This window comes from Melitaea cinxia, chromosome 25 (genome assembly GCF_905220565.1).
Source record: "Melitaea cinxia chromosome 25, ilMelCinx1.1, whole genome shotgun sequence".
NCBI classification, from domain to species: Eukaryota; Metazoa; Arthropoda; class Insecta; order Lepidoptera; family Nymphalidae; genus Melitaea; species Melitaea cinxia.
In genome coordinates this window covers 6,247,174-6,268,455 of record NC_059418.1, presented here as the reverse complement: position 1 = coordinate 6,268,455, position 21,282 = coordinate 6,247,174, and the positions used below count along the sequence as shown (strand labels likewise).

The 21,282-nt window shown below is 37.8% G+C and overlaps 1 protein-coding gene across 1 annotated transcript in view; it reads left to right on the top strand.

The window, feature by feature from the left end:
* Nucleotides 1-21,282, top strand: part of LOC123666060 (la-related protein 1B-like) — a 112,788-nt gene that overhangs the window by 68,872 nt on the left and 22,634 nt on the right. The window contains exons 9-23 of the mRNA XM_045600268.1: nucleotides 850-1,013; nucleotides 2,937-3,126; nucleotides 3,895-4,143; nucleotides 4,307-4,584; nucleotides 5,684-5,791; nucleotides 6,197-6,285; nucleotides 8,552-8,634; nucleotides 12,883-12,962; nucleotides 13,010-13,061; nucleotides 13,299-13,438; nucleotides 14,038-14,191; nucleotides 15,075-15,131; nucleotides 15,423-15,590; nucleotides 17,007-17,104; nucleotides 20,845-20,955. Coding sequence (XP_045456224.1) covers nucleotides 850-1,013; nucleotides 2,937-3,126; nucleotides 3,895-4,143; nucleotides 4,307-4,584; nucleotides 5,684-5,791; nucleotides 6,197-6,285; nucleotides 8,552-8,634; nucleotides 12,883-12,962; nucleotides 13,010-13,061; nucleotides 13,299-13,438; nucleotides 14,038-14,191; nucleotides 15,075-15,131; nucleotides 15,423-15,590; nucleotides 17,007-17,104; nucleotides 20,845-20,955 — 2,021 coding nt within the window. The remainder of the gene's footprint in view (nucleotides 1-849; nucleotides 1,014-2,936; nucleotides 3,127-3,894; nucleotides 4,144-4,306; nucleotides 4,585-5,683; nucleotides 5,792-6,196; nucleotides 6,286-8,551; nucleotides 8,635-12,882; nucleotides 12,963-13,009; nucleotides 13,062-13,298; nucleotides 13,439-14,037; nucleotides 14,192-15,074; nucleotides 15,132-15,422; nucleotides 15,591-17,006; nucleotides 17,105-20,844; nucleotides 20,956-21,282) is intronic.

Sequence of the window (21,282 nt, the reverse complement as noted above, 5' to 3'; positions counted from 1 at the left end):
TGACCTTTAAAATTGTTTAGTATGTAATTATGTAACATCTTAAAAATATTATTTGCAAACGAGTTACAAACAAAGTAATATTTTGAAAAATTTGGGTTTTGTGATGTATATGAAGTCAGATAAATGTTTTGGTTTCAAAAAATAAGCGTAAGATGATTAAAAACATTGGGATGAGATGCTTCTAATATATAATGTGTAAATTGATAAGATTGTCTTATTAATATTATTTAATTATATTAGAAGAATGTAAATTTTTTTTTTTTACAAATCCCATTAGGTTGTTATTTTGTTAATATAATTTACTAATTATTAATCTATTATTAATAAGACGATCTTAGTATTATTATGTATATTAGTATTATTATTACATTTGGGTGAAGAGTAACATTGGTTTTCCATTGTATCATACAGAACAATGTATGGAGGGTGTAATATTTGATTTAGTCGTTTTGTTGGAAGTTGAAATTTACATATATAGCTTAGAAGTAATTTTACCAGTTACTGATAAACTTATCCTGCACTTAAGTTACTATTAATCTATCTGAAACTACATCAGTGAGGTTCTCAGAGCTTATTCCACCTCCAGTATAACTTATGGTATAGTGAGAGGCTTAGAATCATTTCCTTTGTTGGATATTATATCTCTAGCTGATATCTGATAGCTCTTAGAAATTAAATCTTTTCAAAAATAAGACCAAAATAAATAAAATATTCAGTATATATATAGTAATTTCTCTTAAACATTTTCGAACTTCAAACAAAAACGACAGACCACTGATAAACTAACCCCATCCATATATTGGTACATCACGGTGCATCATATCACATTCCTTCCCCCCTCCCCCCTAGCTGCGGGTTCAGCCGGCCATGCCGCAGGTGGTGCTCCGGTACGGGATCGGAGGCCTGCCGATAACGCCGCTACCGCAGGGGTTTTACTACGGGGCTGCCGGTGGAGCGCCATACGGGATGGCGTTGGACCAGGCCACGCTAAAGGACTTGATCAAGAAACAGATGTAAGTCTTAAACGTTTTTTTTTAAATATAAAACTGATAGCAGCGCCACCTACCGGGTCCAAATGTGTTTTCAAACCATCCATGAACCCATAGAAATATACGTACAAATTTTTAACCAGTTCAGTCGTTTGGGAGGCGTTCAGTGATAAACATACTCACAGAAGAAATTTATTTGGCGGAGTGGCGTAGTGGATGATGCTCCGAAACCTCTAATTATGAAGAAAGATGCCTATTTTCTAGCCGTCAGATGTTACAGTCTGAATCAATTGCAATCAATCAAAACAATGTTGAATCGGTGCTGTTTTTAATTAGTATTACCATTGTACGGGTCAACGCACATTGAGCAATATGATTGTTTTGCTAATTAGTAACCTCTTTAATTTAGCTGATTTATTACGAAATTGTTATTTTTCTTATGCAGATTTCTAATGAAATTGATATTTGTTTGCTACGAATGACGTCAAATGACGTCTGTACTTCTGCCTATATATACTCAAAATAATCTTAATAAATTTAGTGTTAGATCGACTTTCATTGGGTTTGGTTTCCCTCGTAACCTTCCCTCACATGTCATCTCTCACTCAATCATAGACTGTACCATACAGTTTTTTGGTCCTTCGAGATTACTTTCTACAAGACAACAGTCTTTCTTCGAGGACCATACAGTTTTTTGGTCCTTCGAGCCGGATATGAACCAGCGACCTATGGATACAGTCCACATACAGTCAGTATTGTTATTATTGTTATTGTAGATTTTAATATCAAAATTATCTTTCTTCTTTGAGTCGGCAGGATGTACGGGGTCAACGCACATTGAGCAATATGATTGTTTTGCTAATTAGTAACCTCTTTAATTTAGCTGATTTATTACGAAATTGTTATTTTTCTTATGCAGATTTCTAATGAAATTGATATTTGTTTGCTACGAATGACGTCAAATGACGTCTGTACTTCTGCCTATATATACTCAAAATAATCTTAATAAATTTAGTGTTAGATCGACTTTCATTGGGTTTGGTTTCCCTCGTAACCTTCCCTCACATGTCATCTCTCACTCAACCATAGACTGTACCATACAGTTTTTTGGTCCTTCGAGATTACTTTCTACAAGACAACAGTCTTTCTTCGAGGACCATACAACCATAGACAGACAAGTATCCTTAACGTACACGCAGTGACCCCGACTTCTGGTAAGACCTAGGATCCCGGAGTCTTCAATTTCTTTCCTTAGTATATGTATATATGACTTATACTACTTATACATAATGCTCCTCCCTTTTGTAAATTATATTTTATCATCATGTAAAAAATTAGTCCTCATCTCCCCTGTTATATCCCACAACTCTGGAAAAAGCCTCCCGTGTCCCCTCATATTTTCAACTGTATTTTATTTGACGCATTCAGCCCGTAAGCCACTGTTGGGAATAGGTCACCAGTGCTGTGACGTCGCATTGGCGCAACGGTCACAGCACCGGTTTGTGGCTGTTGCGCTGGCGGTTGCGGGTTCAAACCCCGCACATGGCAAACATTTATTTATTTTTATTTATTTATTAAACTTTATTGCACACACAAAAAAGAAGATACAGTTTAGAACGATTTGATACAAAAACAAATAATGTATGCAAAGGCGGCCTTATCGCTTAAAGCGATCTCTTCCAGGCAACCTTTAATAAAAGTAGTATAAGAAAAATATGTCGGTAGTAGTGCGCAATCAACAACGCAAGTTTAGCACATATAATTAAATTAATTACAATACATTTAAACGGTATATATCAACATTTGTATTGACCATGCAGATGTTTTCCGTGGTCTAGACGTTTGTGCTTATATTTTACGTACGAAATTTAGTAAAGAAAGCCCCCCATTCGCCCTTCCGTTCGCGAACGTACCTCCCACGTGCAGTACAGCATGCGGTGCTTGCAGCGAGTACTACTTCAGCGCGGACAACCTGGCGCGCGACTTCTTCCTGCGCCGCAAGATGTCCCCGGACGGCACCATCCCGGTCACGCTCATCGCGTCCTTCCACCGCGTGCGCGGGCTCACCGCCGACGTGCAGCTCGTGCTCGACGCCATCCGCGACTCCGACCGCCTGCAGCTCATCAACGGCTTCAAGGTGAGGGGGGGGGGGGGGGATCTAGTGTCGCGTTGCGTACATAAACGCTCTGGTGTAGTAGCTTGATCAGCTCAACTGGGGAAGACCTTACAAAGAATATTTACAAATTATACTGTGTTGTGTTCCTGTGTAGTTAAAGTAGAAAGTTGTAGGTGATGCTATGTGTGGGCAGGGGTAACGTCCTGGTATAAATTGCATCCACAAAAAAAAAAATATTACGTACTATTTTTGTAATATCAAAAATATGAACAAGTAATAAGTATACACCACTTTTAACGGAGTCATTCCCATATGTATAAGATGTTATAATTATTTTACATATTCACATCATCACATCACCCTTTCGCAGTCCACTATTGGACATAGGCTTCCACAAGTTCGACTCAAATATGGCGTGAACTCATGTGTTTTGCCCATAGACACCATGCTGGGCAGGCGGGTTGGTGACCGTAGGGCTGGCTTTGTCGCACCGAAGACGCTGCTGTCCGTCTTCGGCTTGTGTATTTCAAAGCCAGCAGTTGGATGGTTATCCCGCCATCGGTCGAATTTTTAAGTTCCATGGTGGTAGTGGATCCGTGTTGTTCTTTAGTCGCCTCTTACGCGTGCAACCAGAGGCATTGCATGACTCCCCAGGAGCTCACTCACCAAAAGGAATGTTGTGTTCCTTTTGTTGAGTGCTTGAAAACAGTATTATTTAACTAAAAGATTGATTATTTCAGCTAAATAATTTACACATCCAAATAACATCATTTATATTCTTTTCACCAGGTCCGAACAGCCTTCGAACCGACAAAGTGGCCGATACTCGACCTAGCTAACAGCGAAGAGGTTGTAAATAGGGGGAGACAAGAAGAGAATCGTGCAGGCGACGGGCAACCGTCAGAGGAAAAAAAGGTAGAACAGGATAATGCAGACGTAGAGAAGGAAAAAACAGAAGAGAATGTACAAAGTATAGAAGCTGAACAGAGTGTAGAAAAAGTTAAGGAAGCGGCGGTCGAACCTGCTCACGAAACTGCAGTAAGTTTTTCACTTCAATTAAATTAAATTTTTGGGACTGTTTACTTTATTTAAGTGTATAAAAAAGGTCTTATAAGCAATATATCAACCAATCTCTTTTTTACTTTGTAATTCTTAAATTAAAATAATCCGTAATAAATGATAAATTATTTACTTTTTACAGCAACAACCACCCCATATTGAACCGGAAGAGACACAAAGTCAACCGACAACCACAGAAACGGTACAACCACTAGAAGTCGAAACAAAACCTGTGGATCCGACACCTAAAGCCACTCAAGAGCCATCGCAACCAGAAGAGAAAGCAGAGAGGCAAGAAAATGTAGAAAATGATTTAAACAAAACAGAGAAGTCTGAAGAGACTAATGCGCTGAATGAAAAAAATGACACTAACGATGTCCCTCCTCTTCAGCCTGAGGTCGAAAAGCCTGGGGAAAAGCGGTAAGTTAATCATTTAATTACCTCATTTACCCTGCGTAAGTTTGGTATTGGGCTAGGGCACAGTAGAGTATATGTTGCTCAAAATCTGGAGCAGGACCACTGGGTACCTCGACTTTACAGAGAATTACAGAATAATATCACTTCTCTTAAGTAGTGTTGTGTTCTTGTGGTGAGTGAGGTAGAGAAGCTTCTCGACAGGGTCGGGGGTAGGGTCTATAATGCGCTTGCGATGCTTCCAGTGCTGTTGCCGATTCTTCTCCGCAGAATCAACATTCGCCGTCCACTGCTGGACATAGACCTCCACAAGTTCTCGCCAAAAATGGCGCGAACTCATTTGTTTTGCCCATAGTCACCACGCTGGGCAGGCGGGTTTGTGACCTTAGGGCACTTTGTCGCATCATAAACGCTGCTGCCCGTCTTCGGCCTGTGGTTTTCAGAGCCAGCAGTTGGATAGTTATCCCGCCATCGGTTTCTTTTTAAGTTCCGAGATGGTAGTGATACTGTGTTATCCCTTAGTCGCCTCTTACGACACCCACAGGAAGAGAGGGGGTTGGTTATATTCTTTGCTGCCATAACCACACAGCGCGATATATAACAATGTTGTAAAAGACTGCTGGGTATCTGCCTCTTTCTCCATATAGGAGAAGTGTTAGAGCTGGTCTACTGCGGGATGGCGGATATATTCCCTGCTTTGAGAGTTGATCGCTACCAAATGACTAAGATAACACCCGGGACCGATACAGCATCTTATGTTTTATAAGTTGTTTACATGAGTCAGTGCACAACATCTTGGCACCCTGGAGACACTTCCGGAGATCTTCAAGAAGCCAAAAAAGCTTCTAAAGTTTCTGGAGGAGCTTGGGTGGCAAGAGTGAATCGAATCACTCCCACACACGCAAAATAGGCGCAAAGTCGTCGAGTTGCGGAAACCAACCCGTGTTAACCATACCATACCATACCATACATGAGTCTGTCAGTCAGTTCAGCCTATTGCAGTCCACTGCTGGACATAGGCCTCTCCAAGTTCGCGCCAGGCATCCCGGTTTCCCGTATTCTTGAGCTGTTGGAAATATTATTGACATTTTGGTATTGTCAACAGTCGTAAGAAACAGATGGTGGGCATCTTTCCTTTAGCGACTATGGGCGGGCCCCTGGTCGCCCCAGTATCCAGTCTCCTGCGAGCGGTACCCCCTCCACCGTTGCCCAGGTAATACCCCCTGCCCAATATAAAAAAAATGTCTTTATTTATTTAGACTCACTAAGAGTAATCACTATGTATACATTATCATACAATTACAAACTGATTCATCATTACAGCCTATACAGTCCACTGCTGGACATAGGCCTCCACAAGTTTACGCCAAAAATAACGTGAACTTATGTGTTTTGCCCATAGTCACCACGCTGGGCGGCACCAGGCGGGTTGGTCACCGCAGTACTGGCTTTGGCTTGTCGCTCAATAAATGCATTAATTATTAAGATGAATACCAGATGCAAAAATATTAAAAGAAAAAGTTTTGTTGTAACACTTGAATTGAATGCTTTTCGTTTATGTCCACCTGTTCATATATACGTAAAACAGAGAGTAACTCTGTCCGTCTGTCTGTTACAGAATGTTCCGTACCGGTAGGGCGCCGCTCCTAGCTCACGACCACCTCAACCCCGACGTACCGGAGTTCGTTCCCCAGGCGAGACGCGCCGGTAATTGCGACGAGTATTCTTTACCTACCCTAAACTGAGCAAAAAAACTTTCTCAGTCACTTTATTGAGCAAAAATTTTGCTCGATTACGCGCTTATGCGCGTGTTAGATGTAAGGATAAAAAAATTAATAAACATATAAAAAAATAAAAATACATAAAATTGAAAAATCTAAAAAAATATTAATAAATAAATGTAAATAAATAAATGTAAATAAAAATAAAAAAAAATTAAAAACTTTCATTTAACTTGCGATCTATATTTGTTAGTTTGGAATCTTGTAACTCAACTTTGGAGCAATATATCTTCAACTGATTTAGCTGAAATATTTACACACGTTAACTTTGGATAACGTTTAACATTACATGGTTAGCTATGTGACGTCACTCTGAATCCAACATGGCAGACTTGTGAAATTGGTGAACTAAGTTTATGTTCTCCTGCAGTAAGGCTATCAAACTTACTGAGCATACCAGACTGGGAAACCTGATCAGCGATAGCTAAAAAACTTAATAGTAAGACTGCTGTGATGATGATGTGATGAATGTTATTTTAGACAAATCAACAATGATCAGTTACAAAATATTAAATAACTTATTTGTATAACTTATTTATAATAAATAAATAAAATACAAACCTACTGTACTTGAGGTGGGCTTGAGGTAGAACCAAGTGACTTGGGCACTTTTAATTTGTCTATTGATTGACTTTTATTTCGTAATGTACATACATTTACTTAAATAAAAAAATAATACTTGTATACTTATACACAGAAAATTTCAAGTTGATTTGGTGATTATTTTAGAAGTTGCTAGCATGTAAAGATGTGTCAGAGAGTTTGAAAGTAAGAGGCCTTACCGTCTGCACTTGCCTCATTTGTTTTTCCTATCTGTTATAAATTTTCTCTTCGAATGTGATCAAATTTGCAAAGTGAAGTTTTTCTTTTTCTATCTCCAAGATAAAACTACATTTTTTTTTTTTTTTGTGAACATACATTTTTTTTTAAATGTCTTTTTACTGCCTGGTCCATTATTATTTAACGGACTAAAGCACCTCGACATCAAACCGAAGTCACGGTAAAGTTGGCAGCGGGCAGTAGCTGCCAAACGAATCAACCAATTTCAGGCCTGATAATCTGTCATTGATACATCTACAAGATTTCGCTGAGAGTGTTTCCGATTGTACAGGTCTCGGCAATGAATAGAGGTGGTTTTACACGAAATAACGAGAGCTCTTACACAACGGACACAGAAAATATTTGGAAAAATAGTTTATAAAATTTGAAAACTGTAAAAATAGTTGTATATGGCTGGACAGAGTATTTAATCAAGAAACGGGTTGCATGTGAAGAAAATAGATTTAATTTGGACACAAAACGTATGCAGTAAGAGAGGATGAAATGCGCATGTCGATTTCCGACCGCTGAGCACGAGTTCACATCGTAAAGAAGAATGGTCCATAGACAACATCAATGGAGTTATAGGGAGCTGTCGACTGTGAGGAATGTGTATGATATGGTCCTGGATTAGAAGAATCGATGTAAGTTGCAAAATTGATTTTTAAACTCTGTATTAAGCACTTTTGAAATTTTAAACACGTTTCTCTCTCAAAAATCTATTTTCAAGGTCATTTACCGACATTTTTGGTTTGGAAAATGGTTTAACCGATCACTTTCAACATTATAGACTAAGTATATTTTTAACCGACTTCGAAAAAGGAGGAGGTTCTCAAGTCGATTGTATTATTTTTTAAATGTATGTTACCTTAGAATTAGAACATTTGACTGGGTTTGACAGATTTCGATGTTTTTGTTTTTTAACTGGAAGGTGGTGCGTGTCGTGGTCTCATTTAAATTCAATTGAGATCTCACAAGTATTTTTCGAGTTATATATCTAATAACGCACATTTACTTGACTTTTTCGTCGACCTACGTTGTATTACTTGTCGATGTAATTGAAGTCGGTTTTTTTTTATTTGCGAGCAATCACAATTATTAAGTATTAATGTAGTTAATACTTAGAAATATACTTAAAAAGCTAGTGTCATTGTGATATAGTATGATAGCATACTAATGACACTAATTAATTGATCGATTACTGGGCGGAATATTATTTATTTATAAAAAAAATTTAAGTTTGAAATTTTTGGGGAAAAATTGATTGAATAGTTACGAAAAGACCATTTTGTCAAAAATTATCATTTCACTTGGGATTAATTAATTAGATCGTACAAAACATTAACGAAATCCGTTTGGTTTTTCCATTTCAGGTGATGTCGTGGTCACTGCAATGCACTGGGAGAGATTTCAGGAGATCAACATGGCAACTTTCAAAATTGTTAAAAATAAAGTATAAAATACATTGAAGAGTTACTATTATTATTTTTTTACATTAATAAACTTAGACTAGGAAAAAATCCTGATTTTTATTTTTCGAACCACTATTTATAACCCCTTAAGCCTAGTTTTTTTTTTTTTTTTTATTCAAAGTACCTTAGTTAGTAATTTATTCTAATTTCTATAACAATTATTTGTACACTTCCCAACCGCTTTTCTATGCGCTGTCCTATACCCAAAGGTTGTCTGGAAGAAATCGCTCTTTTAGCGATAAGACCGCCTTTGTACATCTTCCTCTAATTGTACTACTTTTTAACCGACTTCCAAAAAAGGAGGAGGTTCTCAATTCGACTGTATTTTTTTTTTTTATGTATGTCGCATCAGAACTTTTGACCGGGTAGACCGATTTCGACAAATTTTGTTTTAATCGAATGGTGGTGTGTGCCAATTGGTCCCATTTAAATTTATTTAAGATCTAACAACTACTTTTCGAGTTATATCTAATAATGCGTTTTTACTTGACGCTTTTTTTGTCGACCAACGTTGTATTATACCGCATAACTTTCTACTGGATGTACCGATTTTGATAATTCTTTTTTTGTTGGAAAGGAGATATCCCTAGTTTGGTACCATGATAAGAAAACCAGGATCTGATGATGGAATCCCAGAGAAATCGAGGGAAACTCTCGAAAATTCGCAATAACTTTTTACTGGGTGTACCGATTTTGATAATTTTTAATTTAATCAAAAGCTGATGTTTGTCATGTGGTTACATATAAATTTTATCGAGATCTAATAACTACTTTTTGAGTAATCTTTGATAACGCGTAGTTACTTGACTATTTATTCGTCGATCTACGTGGTATTACTCTTCGATGTAATTGAAGTCGGTTTTTTTTCGTTTGAGAGCACACACAATTATGTTTGTATCTTTTAATGGTGTGCAATTAAGATTATTATTATTACTACTACTACTTAGTTTGAATATTTATGATACTTTCAATCTGCTTGGTGAAGAGGTTCACACTCACGACTGCCTATCGCAGTCCTCTGCTGGACATTATCGCAGTCCTCTGTTGGACATAGGCCTCCCTCCCTCTCCTCCTCTCCTTCTCATGTCTCGCGCGAACTTGGGGAGGCCTATGAAGAGGTTTAACTTAAAATAATTTCTAAATCTTTAGCTTATATTCGTAATGAAGTGAAGACATTTATTTCAAAATAGGCCAAAAACACGAAACACTTGGCAGAAAAATCAAGCAACAACTTTAAAATTGCTACATTTTAACATTAGGTGTACACTACAAACTTAGGTAATATAGCCAAGTGCTATGATTTGATCAAAAGGCCCGATCCACATTACAGTGTTTGATCTCAGTTTATTCTCGACCCGGTAAAATATTGTTAAACAAGAAATGGTTCGGGAGCCAGGTACAAATTTGGTCAATTATTCCGCCCCCTCTGGGAAGAAATTGGTCATGAAAATAAGTCACTGGCTCCCTGACCATAAAAATGGTTGGTATTCATACTATCCCTATCAGTCAAGTTCAGATCAAATCACACTCCAGGCAATGATCCATTGGTTGTTTCTTGTTCACAATATTTTACCTTATGGAGATTGGATCGAGAAACTGTAACACGCACTGTAATGTTGAACGGGCCTAATTGTAAGCATTAATTGTCATTATTATATAATCTGACTAAAAAACAAAGAAAGTATGATATTGGAATATATGAGATATGGGAAGTGAAAACCTTTGCTTAGACCTGAATAACCTACTTGAAGTAAAACAAACATTGTTTTTAATATTCGAACAAATTACCTAAAAGAGACAATGAAAAATGTTCGTCAAGCATTTTGAAAGCTTCATTGAATCCTGTGACTGATCATATTGATAAGTAAACCTTAGTCTTTAAAAACTAGAAAAAAATAACAAGTAAAAAATTAATCAATACTTGTAAAATATTCTTTAAAAAATATAAAATACTATTGTCAGCAAAAAAGCGTACAGCTCACCCGATAGTAAGCAATTAACGTAACTTATAGAGGTCTGCAACACCAGAAGCATCACAAGCCGATTCCACCACAACTACTAGCGACATCTGTCCATCCATATTTTTTACAAAATAAGTATTCATACCACATACTAAAACCTCCGAAACACGCTGGATCTTACGGTATAAGTATTATTACTATCGGTTCTGTAGTTTTCGCAGTATAACCGAACAAAAAAAGTGTGTGTGTGTCAGCTCTGACGCACGACTGCAGCCTACTTCTTCAGATCGACTGTCTAAATAGGCACAAAAAGGCTAACTAGTCAAATGTTAAATAAACGAATCAAACAACGCCATCTATCGGCTTTATTCGATGGTTATTAGAAAACATAATGCAAATCCTATTGGGTTCCGATAGATGGCGTTAACAAAAACATTACGAGGTCATTCGTTCAGTAGATTTTACTCTTCATATTTTTTTTTTCATATCGGGGCCTTATATAAAAATCGATTCTTAAGAAGAGATGAGTATAGATAATATATATAAAATCTTATTGTAGTTGTTTAAATCAACAATAATCAATACATTTCCTTTTCGATGTCAGTATTTAATCTATCAAAATACTAAAATACACAATACTAAAATATTTTGACCTTTACCTACCACGTAAAACTCTTGTAATATTAAGACGCCTTTAATTTATTAGGGCCTATTTTATCAGGAGTGGATAACTCTTATGGGACGTAGAATAGACCAGCAGGACCTGTTACTCCTTAATTAATAAACTGTAACTAAGATTAATGTATGCGAATAGCAATATCTCTTAAATATAGTAGAATTCGATAGTAAAAACCTTTAAAAAAAAACAAGCTTTTATTTCATCGTCATCATCATCACTTCAGTCTATCGCAGTCCACTGCTAGACACACGCCTCCACAAGCTCGCGCCAAAAATGCCGTGAACTCATATCATATAAATTATGTAATGAATTTAAGTAAGTAGATAGTAAAATTTATCGCATTCAAATTAATGCTGGTTTTTTAAAAAAGTTTTTTACTTTTAAGTTATTTTTGACTTTTTAGTTATCGCTGGACACGTTTCTCAGTCTGTTCATTTCATTCAACGCACTATTGTTGCAAGTAGTTACAAATTTAAAATCGATTGATTTACGGGAATATTTTAATTTGTTTTTATTATTAGACAGCGTAGTACAGTTTATTCAAAATGTGTCACTTTTCTTATAGAATGTTCATTCGGAATCATTTAAAGTGGAATTTACACATACATAATCAGCCTAAATTACCAAATCATTTAAATGGATAAGGATTATTCAATTTCACCCGTATTTGAACTTAATTATTTAAACAAAAACTATTATTGTGGCTTTACTAATTGTTACGCATAAAATAGTCTGCCATATTGGATTTAGACTGACGTCACTTTATTCGAATTATTCTTAGCAAACCCTTTCATTTGATACTCATATTGTAGAAGTGCATTAAAAATAACTAGTCCGCCATCTTGGATAAGTCGCCATGTTGAATTTAGAATGACATCACAAAGGTAACAATGCATTGTCATCCAAATTGAACTTGTATACAAAATTTCAGCTCAATTATTATAAAATATCTGCTTTAAAATTGATATATTTATATATATTATAAGAAAGATTAAATAAAAGCAAAAAAAAGTAATTTATCAAAAACTTTTAACTGTCTGATATCGTCATTCGTCATATAGCATTATTCACAAGTGGTGAAACAGGCTCCTAGCGTTGAAACCAATTGTTCTAGTCATCTAAGTAGTATAGTCTCAAACAAAGGACATTGTTTATTTGCGTTTAATTGAGCAAAATTTTTTGTGCAATTTATGCAATTGTCCACGCAAATATGAACTAATAGTACATACATTCAGTTTGAGATATACTATAACTAAGAGACTGTAACTAGTGGTTGATAAGTAACTGATATACTTATAGGGGGTAAAACAGTCCTTTTGGGTTGTTCTGCTTTCAACTAAAATTTATAGTTAATAGGTTTACTTTTAATAGTAAAACAAAAAAATATTTCTTGTACTTTATCTACTGGATATTGCTATACGACAGATAGCCCTATTAGCAACCAGTATAACAAATCCTCATTATAAATTGAGGATCATCTTCAACCATTTTATTTCTTTATACAGATATCTTTGTAAGAAGGTATTTGCTATCAATATTTGAAATACAGTTATGTATGTATATTTACATATTTTTTTTTATTTTATTAACAGAGGAACCGAACACAGAAAAAACAAACAGTCAAGACGATCAAGCAAGCGCGGAGAAGGTCGATCCTGATGTTTGGACAGAGGTAATTATAAAGAGACCTGGATAAAATTATAACAAAAAACCTAAAAGGAGAAATAATAATAATAATAATAATAATAATAATAATAATAATAATAATAATAATAATTTATTCACTCCTTTTAACAAAACAATTTACAGTACATTAAGTATTCACATTTTAAACACTATAATAATAATAATGAAAAATATATTTAAATAAAATCTTAATCTCCGCCAACCCGCAGTGAAGCATCGTGGTGGATTAAACTACAACATTTCTCTTATATAGAGAAAGAGGTCTATGCCCAGCGGTGGGATGTTACAGGCTGAATGCTATAACTCTCGCTTCATATTTCAGGTGAAACGTCGCGCAAAAGCGGGTTCCCGTGAGCGTCCCCCTCCCCCTCCAGAGGACGAGCCTCGTGAGGAGCTCCACTTCCAGCTGGACGAGGAGTTGGATCTGCCCCCTCCCCGCCACAACACCTTCACTGACGCCTGGTGAGTGCGCTTGTTGTGTGAAGTGACAGCTTGTTGATGTAGTAGCTGAAGATTTGTATAGACGACCTACTAGTTTTTTTTTTAAGTGAAATTTCTTAAGAATCGTTGTGATTTGAAACTCGATGAAACGAAAAGGCGTCACGACAAAGAAAGAAACACATAAATGTATAGGAGGGAATGAGATAGAATACATAGCCGTTCAAAACGCGTAAGCGACGCGTTTTGCAAGGCTCTTACGACCTTTTTCACGAGACCGTGATCATCGTCGATAGAACATTTCGCAACAACCTACCTTCCTACGACTTCACTTATGACGTATGTAAATTGCACATACACACTTTTTTTATATGAATAGGTCGGCAAACAAGCGCATGGCTCACCCCATGGTAAGCGATTACCGTAGCCTATAGACGTCTGTAACAACCTTGTTGAGTTTATTGGTGATTCTTTGCAGAATCTACATTCCTAATCGATGGGAGCGACACTTTTACTATAATTAATTAAACCGATTATTATATATGTAGAGTGCTTTCGAAACCTACTCGAATAACGTGATTTTTGATTTTGAGTCTGTAACAATGGTTTTTACTCCTGAGCAGGTCAGACGAAGAATCAGATCTCGAGTTATCCGACCGTGACATAGGCAGATTATTGATCGTCACGCAGACATCGGCCCGGCAACCGAAACACGACGGACACGACCGACAGGGCGATTGGGCCACGAGGGTCAAGATCACTCAGGATTTAGAGCAGGTAGGTTACACTTACTAAAATACACTGTAAATTTGATATTTAGCGCAACGGGAAATAACTTGCTCAAAATCGTGAAGAGTCCGATTTGGAGTTATCTCAACCTTACAGAAGATTTATGCTAAATAATAATGCGATATGACCACTTGATAGTATCAAGATCATTGCGAGCACGTTGCGACACTATCTCTGAACTTTTTCTAGAGCTTTCTGCCTCATAGAAACGCAACAGTACTTGATAATACTTCTGAGTATTATTTAGCTGTGATCTTCTGTAAGGTCGAGTTACTTACGGTCGGGCTGTACTAAATTTTGGGCAAAATATTTTCTACTATGTCTTTACCTCTATAAGAATGTGTTTTATATGGTCTATCTTGTTGAATTTTTTCAATCTTTAATAAATTCCTTTTTTCTTTCATCCTATTAAGTTTGTGTTTCTTTTATTTTTATAGAGATTTATAATTATACTAGTGGACCCGGCAGACGTTGTCGTGCCCGGAAAACAGCTACAAAATTTGATTGCTTACATACCGATAGCAACGCCACCTACTGGGTCAATTTGAGACAAAAACTACCCTATCTCCATAGTTGGACCAAATTACAGATGCTTGCAAAATTTGATAAAAATTGGTTGTGTTTTTGGAGTTACATACCAATAGCAGCGCCACCTATCGGGTCGGATTAAGATAAAAAGTACCCTATCTCCCAAGTTGGACCAAATCACAGATGCTTACAAAATTTGATGAAAATTGGTTCTGTATTTTCGGAGTTTATCGCCCACATACATCGTGACACGAAATTTGTATATAAATATATACACGTCAAATTTATTATTATGTATATCGAGACTGAGGGGAAAATGTAATGTTATAAATATTTGTCGCAGGTGATCACGGATGGTCTCAGACGTTACGAAGAGGATCTGTGGAATGAGTTTTCATCTGTGAGTATATATATTTTTTATTACTTTTTTAAATTACACGATTTTAAAGATATTTTTTAACGCCCCGACATTTATTCATTTATATTTATCGATACATATAAGTTTACAGAGCTTTGCTCGAAAAAATAAAATAAAAATTATTAAAAAAAAAGAGTATGGTTTAGACCACACACTACATTCAAGAAAATAAAAATGTGCAATAACAACGAAATAGTCTCGATATCATTTAAAACGATCACGTGTTTAATAAAGCCCACGAGCCACAGATGATACATTTAGCCCTGCCCACAGTCGCACGGCGCGTCGCAGTACCGCACCGTGTCGCTGATCTCGCGCGAGCAGTTCGAGGCGGCCGCGCCCGCCGAGCGCCACCGCAACCCCAGCGAGCCGCCGCCGCCGCCGCCGCGCCCGGTACGACCCCCCCACTGCACATGTATCAGAGCCCCCCAGCACCGCACCGTGTCGCTGATCTCGCGCGAGCAGTTCGAGGCGGCCGCGCCCGCCGAGCGCCACCGCAACCCCAGCGAGCCGCCGCCGCCGCCGCCGCGCCCGGTACGACCCCCCCACTGCACATGTATCAGAGCCCCCCAGCACCGCACCGTGTCGCTGATCTCGCGCGAGCAGTTCGAGGCGGCCGCGCCCGCCGAGCGCCACCGCAACCCCAGCGAGCCGCCGCCGCCGCCGCCGCGCCCGGTACGACCCCCCCACTGCACATGTATCAGAGCCCCCCAGCACCGCACCGTGTCGCTGATCTCGCGCGAGCAGTTCGAGGCGGCCGCGCCCGCCGAGCGCCACCGCAACCCCAGCGAGCCGCCGCCGCCGCCGCCGCCGCGCCCGGTACGACCCCCCCACTGCACATGTATCAGAGCCCCCCAGCACCGCACCGTGTCGCTGATCTCGCGCGAGCAGTTCGAGGCGGCCGCGCCCGCCGAGCGCCACCGCAACCCCAGCGAGCCGCCGCCGCCGCCGCCGCGCCCGGTACGACCCCCCCACTGCACATGTATCAGAGCCCCCCAGCACCGCACCGTGTCGCTGATCTCGCGCGAGCAGTTCGAGGCGGCCGCGCCCGCCGAGCGCCACCGCAACCCCAGCGAGCCGCCGCCGCCGCCGCCGCGCCCGGTACGACCCCCCCACTGCACATGTATCAGAGCCCCCCAGCACCGCACCGTGTCGCTGATCTCGCGCGAGCAGTTCGAGGCGGCCGCGCCCGCCGAGCGCCACCGCAACCCCAGCGAGCCGCCGCCGCCGCCGCCGCGCCCGGTACGACCCCCCCACTGCACATGTATCAGAGCCCCCCAGCACCGCACCGTGTCGCTGATCTCGCGCGAGCAGTTCGAGGCGTAGCTTCACGATCACACAAACGTACAAAAATCACTGAACTATAGTGCGTTCAACGAGCCGAGATACCAAATGTAAACAAACCAAATGCGAGGTCATTCAACTATGCAGGGTTTTGTAACCTTTTTTTATTTACACAAATTTTTAAAATGTAAAATATATTTATATTTTGATAATTACTTAATTTAATATAATTAATTAAATACAATTATTTGTATAAGATTTGATACTTCTTAAATAATAATTATCGAAATATAAAAATCACCCGAGCGTTTCAGGACACGAAATGAATTAAAAATAAATAATACAAATTCAAAGGGCCGTACGCGGTCCGATTGTTTTCAAGGCCAGTTAAAATATCATTCGACCTTGCAGAGAGACGTGCAGCAGATAGCAAACAGACAAGACAGAAAGAGATAGACTACATTTTGTTTGTTCCGTCGTCGCTACGAAAAAATGATGGGCTTTGTTTGCATTTGGTATCTCTTCTCGTTGAACAGACTATAATACTAATAGTTATACTTTATTTCCCAGCAGATAGAACAAACTCAAGACACAAGCGGGAAAATAAAGCGACCGCGTCGCACCGCCCGCTTCTATGCTGCCAGCAAGGATCCCCACGCTACGGATATGATGTGAGTTTGTCCGACTTATCTATATATTAATACGTGTAGCAAAAACTTTGTACCCCTGACGGAGGAATATGAAATTTTGCACATTTATAGTTTATACTGAGGAGTGCAGAATGCTAATGATTTTTTAAAATTATGTATAAAAATATATTAAATTAATTAAAAAAAAACATTACACACACTAAACTACATCCAAAAATAAGTCTTATATTGTAAACAAATATGTCGGAATGAGTAACCATAGACCACTATAGTGCTGTGATGTATGTTGATAAATGTCGATGTCGGTTAATTTAATATGATGCATTTCTGCTGGCGCTATGCAAGGCCATAAAATTAGTGTACTTCCACAGATTAAGTAATAGGCACTACATCTACTTGAAAATAAAAATAAAAAGATAATAAAAACACAATCACATAGTCCCTTTCATTAATTATATCATGCTAACAATGCAAATAAATAAAAAAAATAAACTGAATACATAAAAATAAATAAAAACTTAAAATACTAAAATAATAGCTTATAATATAATAAATAATATGCATGAAACACAAAGTATTTTCATGAGATTTAAAGCAAATTTTACCACATATTATATCTTATTTTACAGATTTTATCTTATTGATAAATAATTGTGTTTGCTCGCAAACGAAAAAAAAACCGACTTCAATTAAATCTACAAGTAATACAACGTAGATCGACGAAAAAATAGTCAAATAGTCGGTTTATTTTTCGTTTGTCTGAAAATACAATTATCAATAACCTGTTTTAAGTTCCAAGTATTTGTAATGGAAACAACAAAATCATCGTTTACACATTGTTTAGTTCCAAAGCGATATTTAATCCTGATTTGATAGTGCACTACACTAAATGGAATATTTTCTGAGTTTCTTATTCCAAAAACAAGATTCCTTTTTTCTTATACTTTTCGAAGTATTCCATTTTTCTTTCCAATATCTTAATTTTTTTTTTAAATAATTTTATTATCATTAATCACTGGCACCAGCTGCCTTTTTTTGAAATATTATAGCTGTTCGTTTAGTCATCTCAATTTTTATTTAATCAAAATATAATTTAAAATTTCCCACCATTTTGCAAACTGGCAATCCTAATGTCACTTGACATACTTGACGTCCGATGACAGCTCAAGTTAAGTTGTGGGTAGTCGGAAAAAAGTTCAAATTCAATCATCTTTCGTAACTGTTTTTACAAAAACTTTGTGCATATATATTGTTTTAATATTTAATATTGTGTTACAAATCTCTTTATCTTTCGTCATAACACGACAAAAGCTATAATAATACGGATAAACTGGTGTGTATAATTAATTTGACGGAGGATTACTATAAAACGATGTCTACCACTTTGATAGCCGAAGTCGAACAGAGCCCCACACGAAGTTACCGCACAATAAGAATAATGAGGTAGGGCATAGCGGGAATTATCTTGCTCAAAGTTTGGAGCAGCCCGACCGAAGAAGTACCTCGACCTTACATAAGATCACAGCTAAATAATACTGCTTTCAAATAGTGTTGTTTCTGTATAAGTTAGAAAGATTCTGAAAAGGGTCGGTTACTCGGGTCGGCAATACGCTTGTAATGCTTCTAGCGTTACAGGCGTCAATAGGCTATGGTATCATCTTACCATCAAATCGATCTTTATAATAAAAGTAGTTGGTAGTTCTTAAAAAACTATTTCAAATAATATCAATAAGTATAGCACATAACATCACATTCGCTCAAATTAAAATGGAACCACTTGACAAGCATCACCTTTTTTAACCGACTTCAAAAAAAAGTCGAATATTCTTAATTTTCTTCTCGTTTCTTTGTGTGTTATTTCATAACTTATTACCGAGTAAACCGATTTTGATCGAAATCGAAGGCTTGTGCTTGTCATATTGTATTAAAATTCGATCGAAATCTGACGACTACTTTATCTATATTATATATATCTAATATATAAAATTCTCGTGTCGCGGTGTTTGTAGTTAAACTCCTCCGAAACGGCTTGACTGATTCACATGAAATTTTGTGTGCATATTGCGTAGGTCTGAGAATCGAACAACATCTATTTTTTTATCCCCCTAAATGTTAAGGGTAGTCCACGCCTAATTTATTTTTTAATTTTTAGATAAATTATTTATTTTTTATTTTTTTATAATACAACATTAAAAAACACATACAACCCTAAATTTTCATCCCTCTACGATCAACCCCTGTTTTTAAATAGCGTTTAGCGGCAAGACAACGTTTGCTGAGTCAGCTAGTATATATATATATAAATGAATTTTTGTCTGTATGTCCTTTATAGAATCGTAAACTATGCATTTGATCATGTCATGATCTTCAGCAAAGTTTTGTGTATGAGCCCACAAAGGTTTCTGAGTTGGTACGACCGAAAAAAATAAAATAAAAAAAAAAGCGTAGCAACGCGCGCAGGGTACAGCTAGTCTCTAATAATACGTACCGACTGCACTTTTGACGACTTATTTTCAATGACTAATATCGTTATTGTATTACTCTTGTCGATGTGATTGAAGTCGGTTTTTTTCGTTTGCAAGCAAACACAAGTATGGAAAAAAAACAAAATCCGGTACCCAGTAATAGAGAAATCCTTTTTTTAGTCGGTTCAAAAAAAATGTAATATATTGACATACACAGACCGAAGATGGGCAGCAGCGTCTTCGGTGCGACAAAGCCAGTACTGTGGTCACCAACCCGCCTGCCCAGCGTGGTGACTGGGCAACACACACGAGTTTACGCCATTTTTGTCGCGAATTTGTGGAGGCCTATGTCCATCAGTGGACTGCGATAGGCTGAAGTGATGATGATGATGATATTAAAATCTCGTTTCACAGTGTTTGTTATAGAATTCCTCCAAAACGGATCGATATTTTTATGAAATTTTTCGTATGTATTTGGTTGGTCTGAGAATAAGCGATAGGCTATTTTTTTTTATATGTTTTTGACAACATAAAACATTAACAACATTTCCCGTTTATAATGAAACAACTTTTTGTTTGTATTTCATCGCGGTTTATTATGTGTATGGTCACAGGTGACCATGGTTGCTGTAAAATATCCGAAACGGTGAACATCTAAAAAACTTAAAACCGCCCTAAATTCCGAAATATTACCGAGATTATTCCGAATATTAGCAAGTGAAATTCGCGTAAACATTAGAAAACAACATTCGCCGAGTCAGCTAGTAATAATAATAATTGTCATTATAATAAAAAAAAAAACACTTCAAATGATATGTTTAAGTATTCAACACAACACATTATTACAGATCACTCAAAAACTATCATCAGATCACGCTCGACTTTAACCTTTTTTTTGAAGACTGATAAAAAATAAAAAATAAAAAAACAATAATTTTCCGCATTGGCGCAAGTTGTCGATCCCCGCACATGACATACATTTGTATTGGCCATACAGGTGTTTGCCATGGTCTGGGTGTTTGTGCAGTCCTTGTGGGTCTCCCCACCGTGTCTCGGAGAGCACATTGAGCCGTCGGTCCCGGTTGTTGTCATGTACACCTGATAGCGATCATTACTCATAGTAGGGAATATATCCGCCAACCCGCATTGGAGCAGCGTGGTGGATTAAGCTCTGAGACTTCTCCTACATGGGGAAAGAGGCCTATGCCCAGCAGTGGGATATTACAGGCTGAAGCGAAGCGAATTTCCCACATGATTCTAAATGAATCTTTATCTCAAATTGTCTGTTTTTGCCAGAAGTAGCAGGAAGCACAAGACGCGGTACAGTCTCAACCCTCCCGTGGAGCACCATGTAGGCTGGATCATGGACGTTCGCGAACACAAGAGGCAGCACCGCGACAGCACTGGGTAAGCCACATCTATATATATATATATATATATATATATATATATATATATATGCACGCCTATATTTATATCAAAATTCCCATTTAAATTGTCTACCTCGTTGGCGCAGTTTGTAGTGGCCCTGCTTTCTGCTCCGCGGGTTGCAGGTTCGATTCCCGCCTGAGTCTGGGTGTAATATTTGTATTTATATATTTACTTATGTTATATTTCTATGTATATTTATCTAACAAAAAGTATTTAGCTATATCAGCCGGCTGTTACCTATAACACAAGCATTAAGTTGCTTACCATAGGACCAGATGACCGTGTGTGTATGTTCTAAGATAT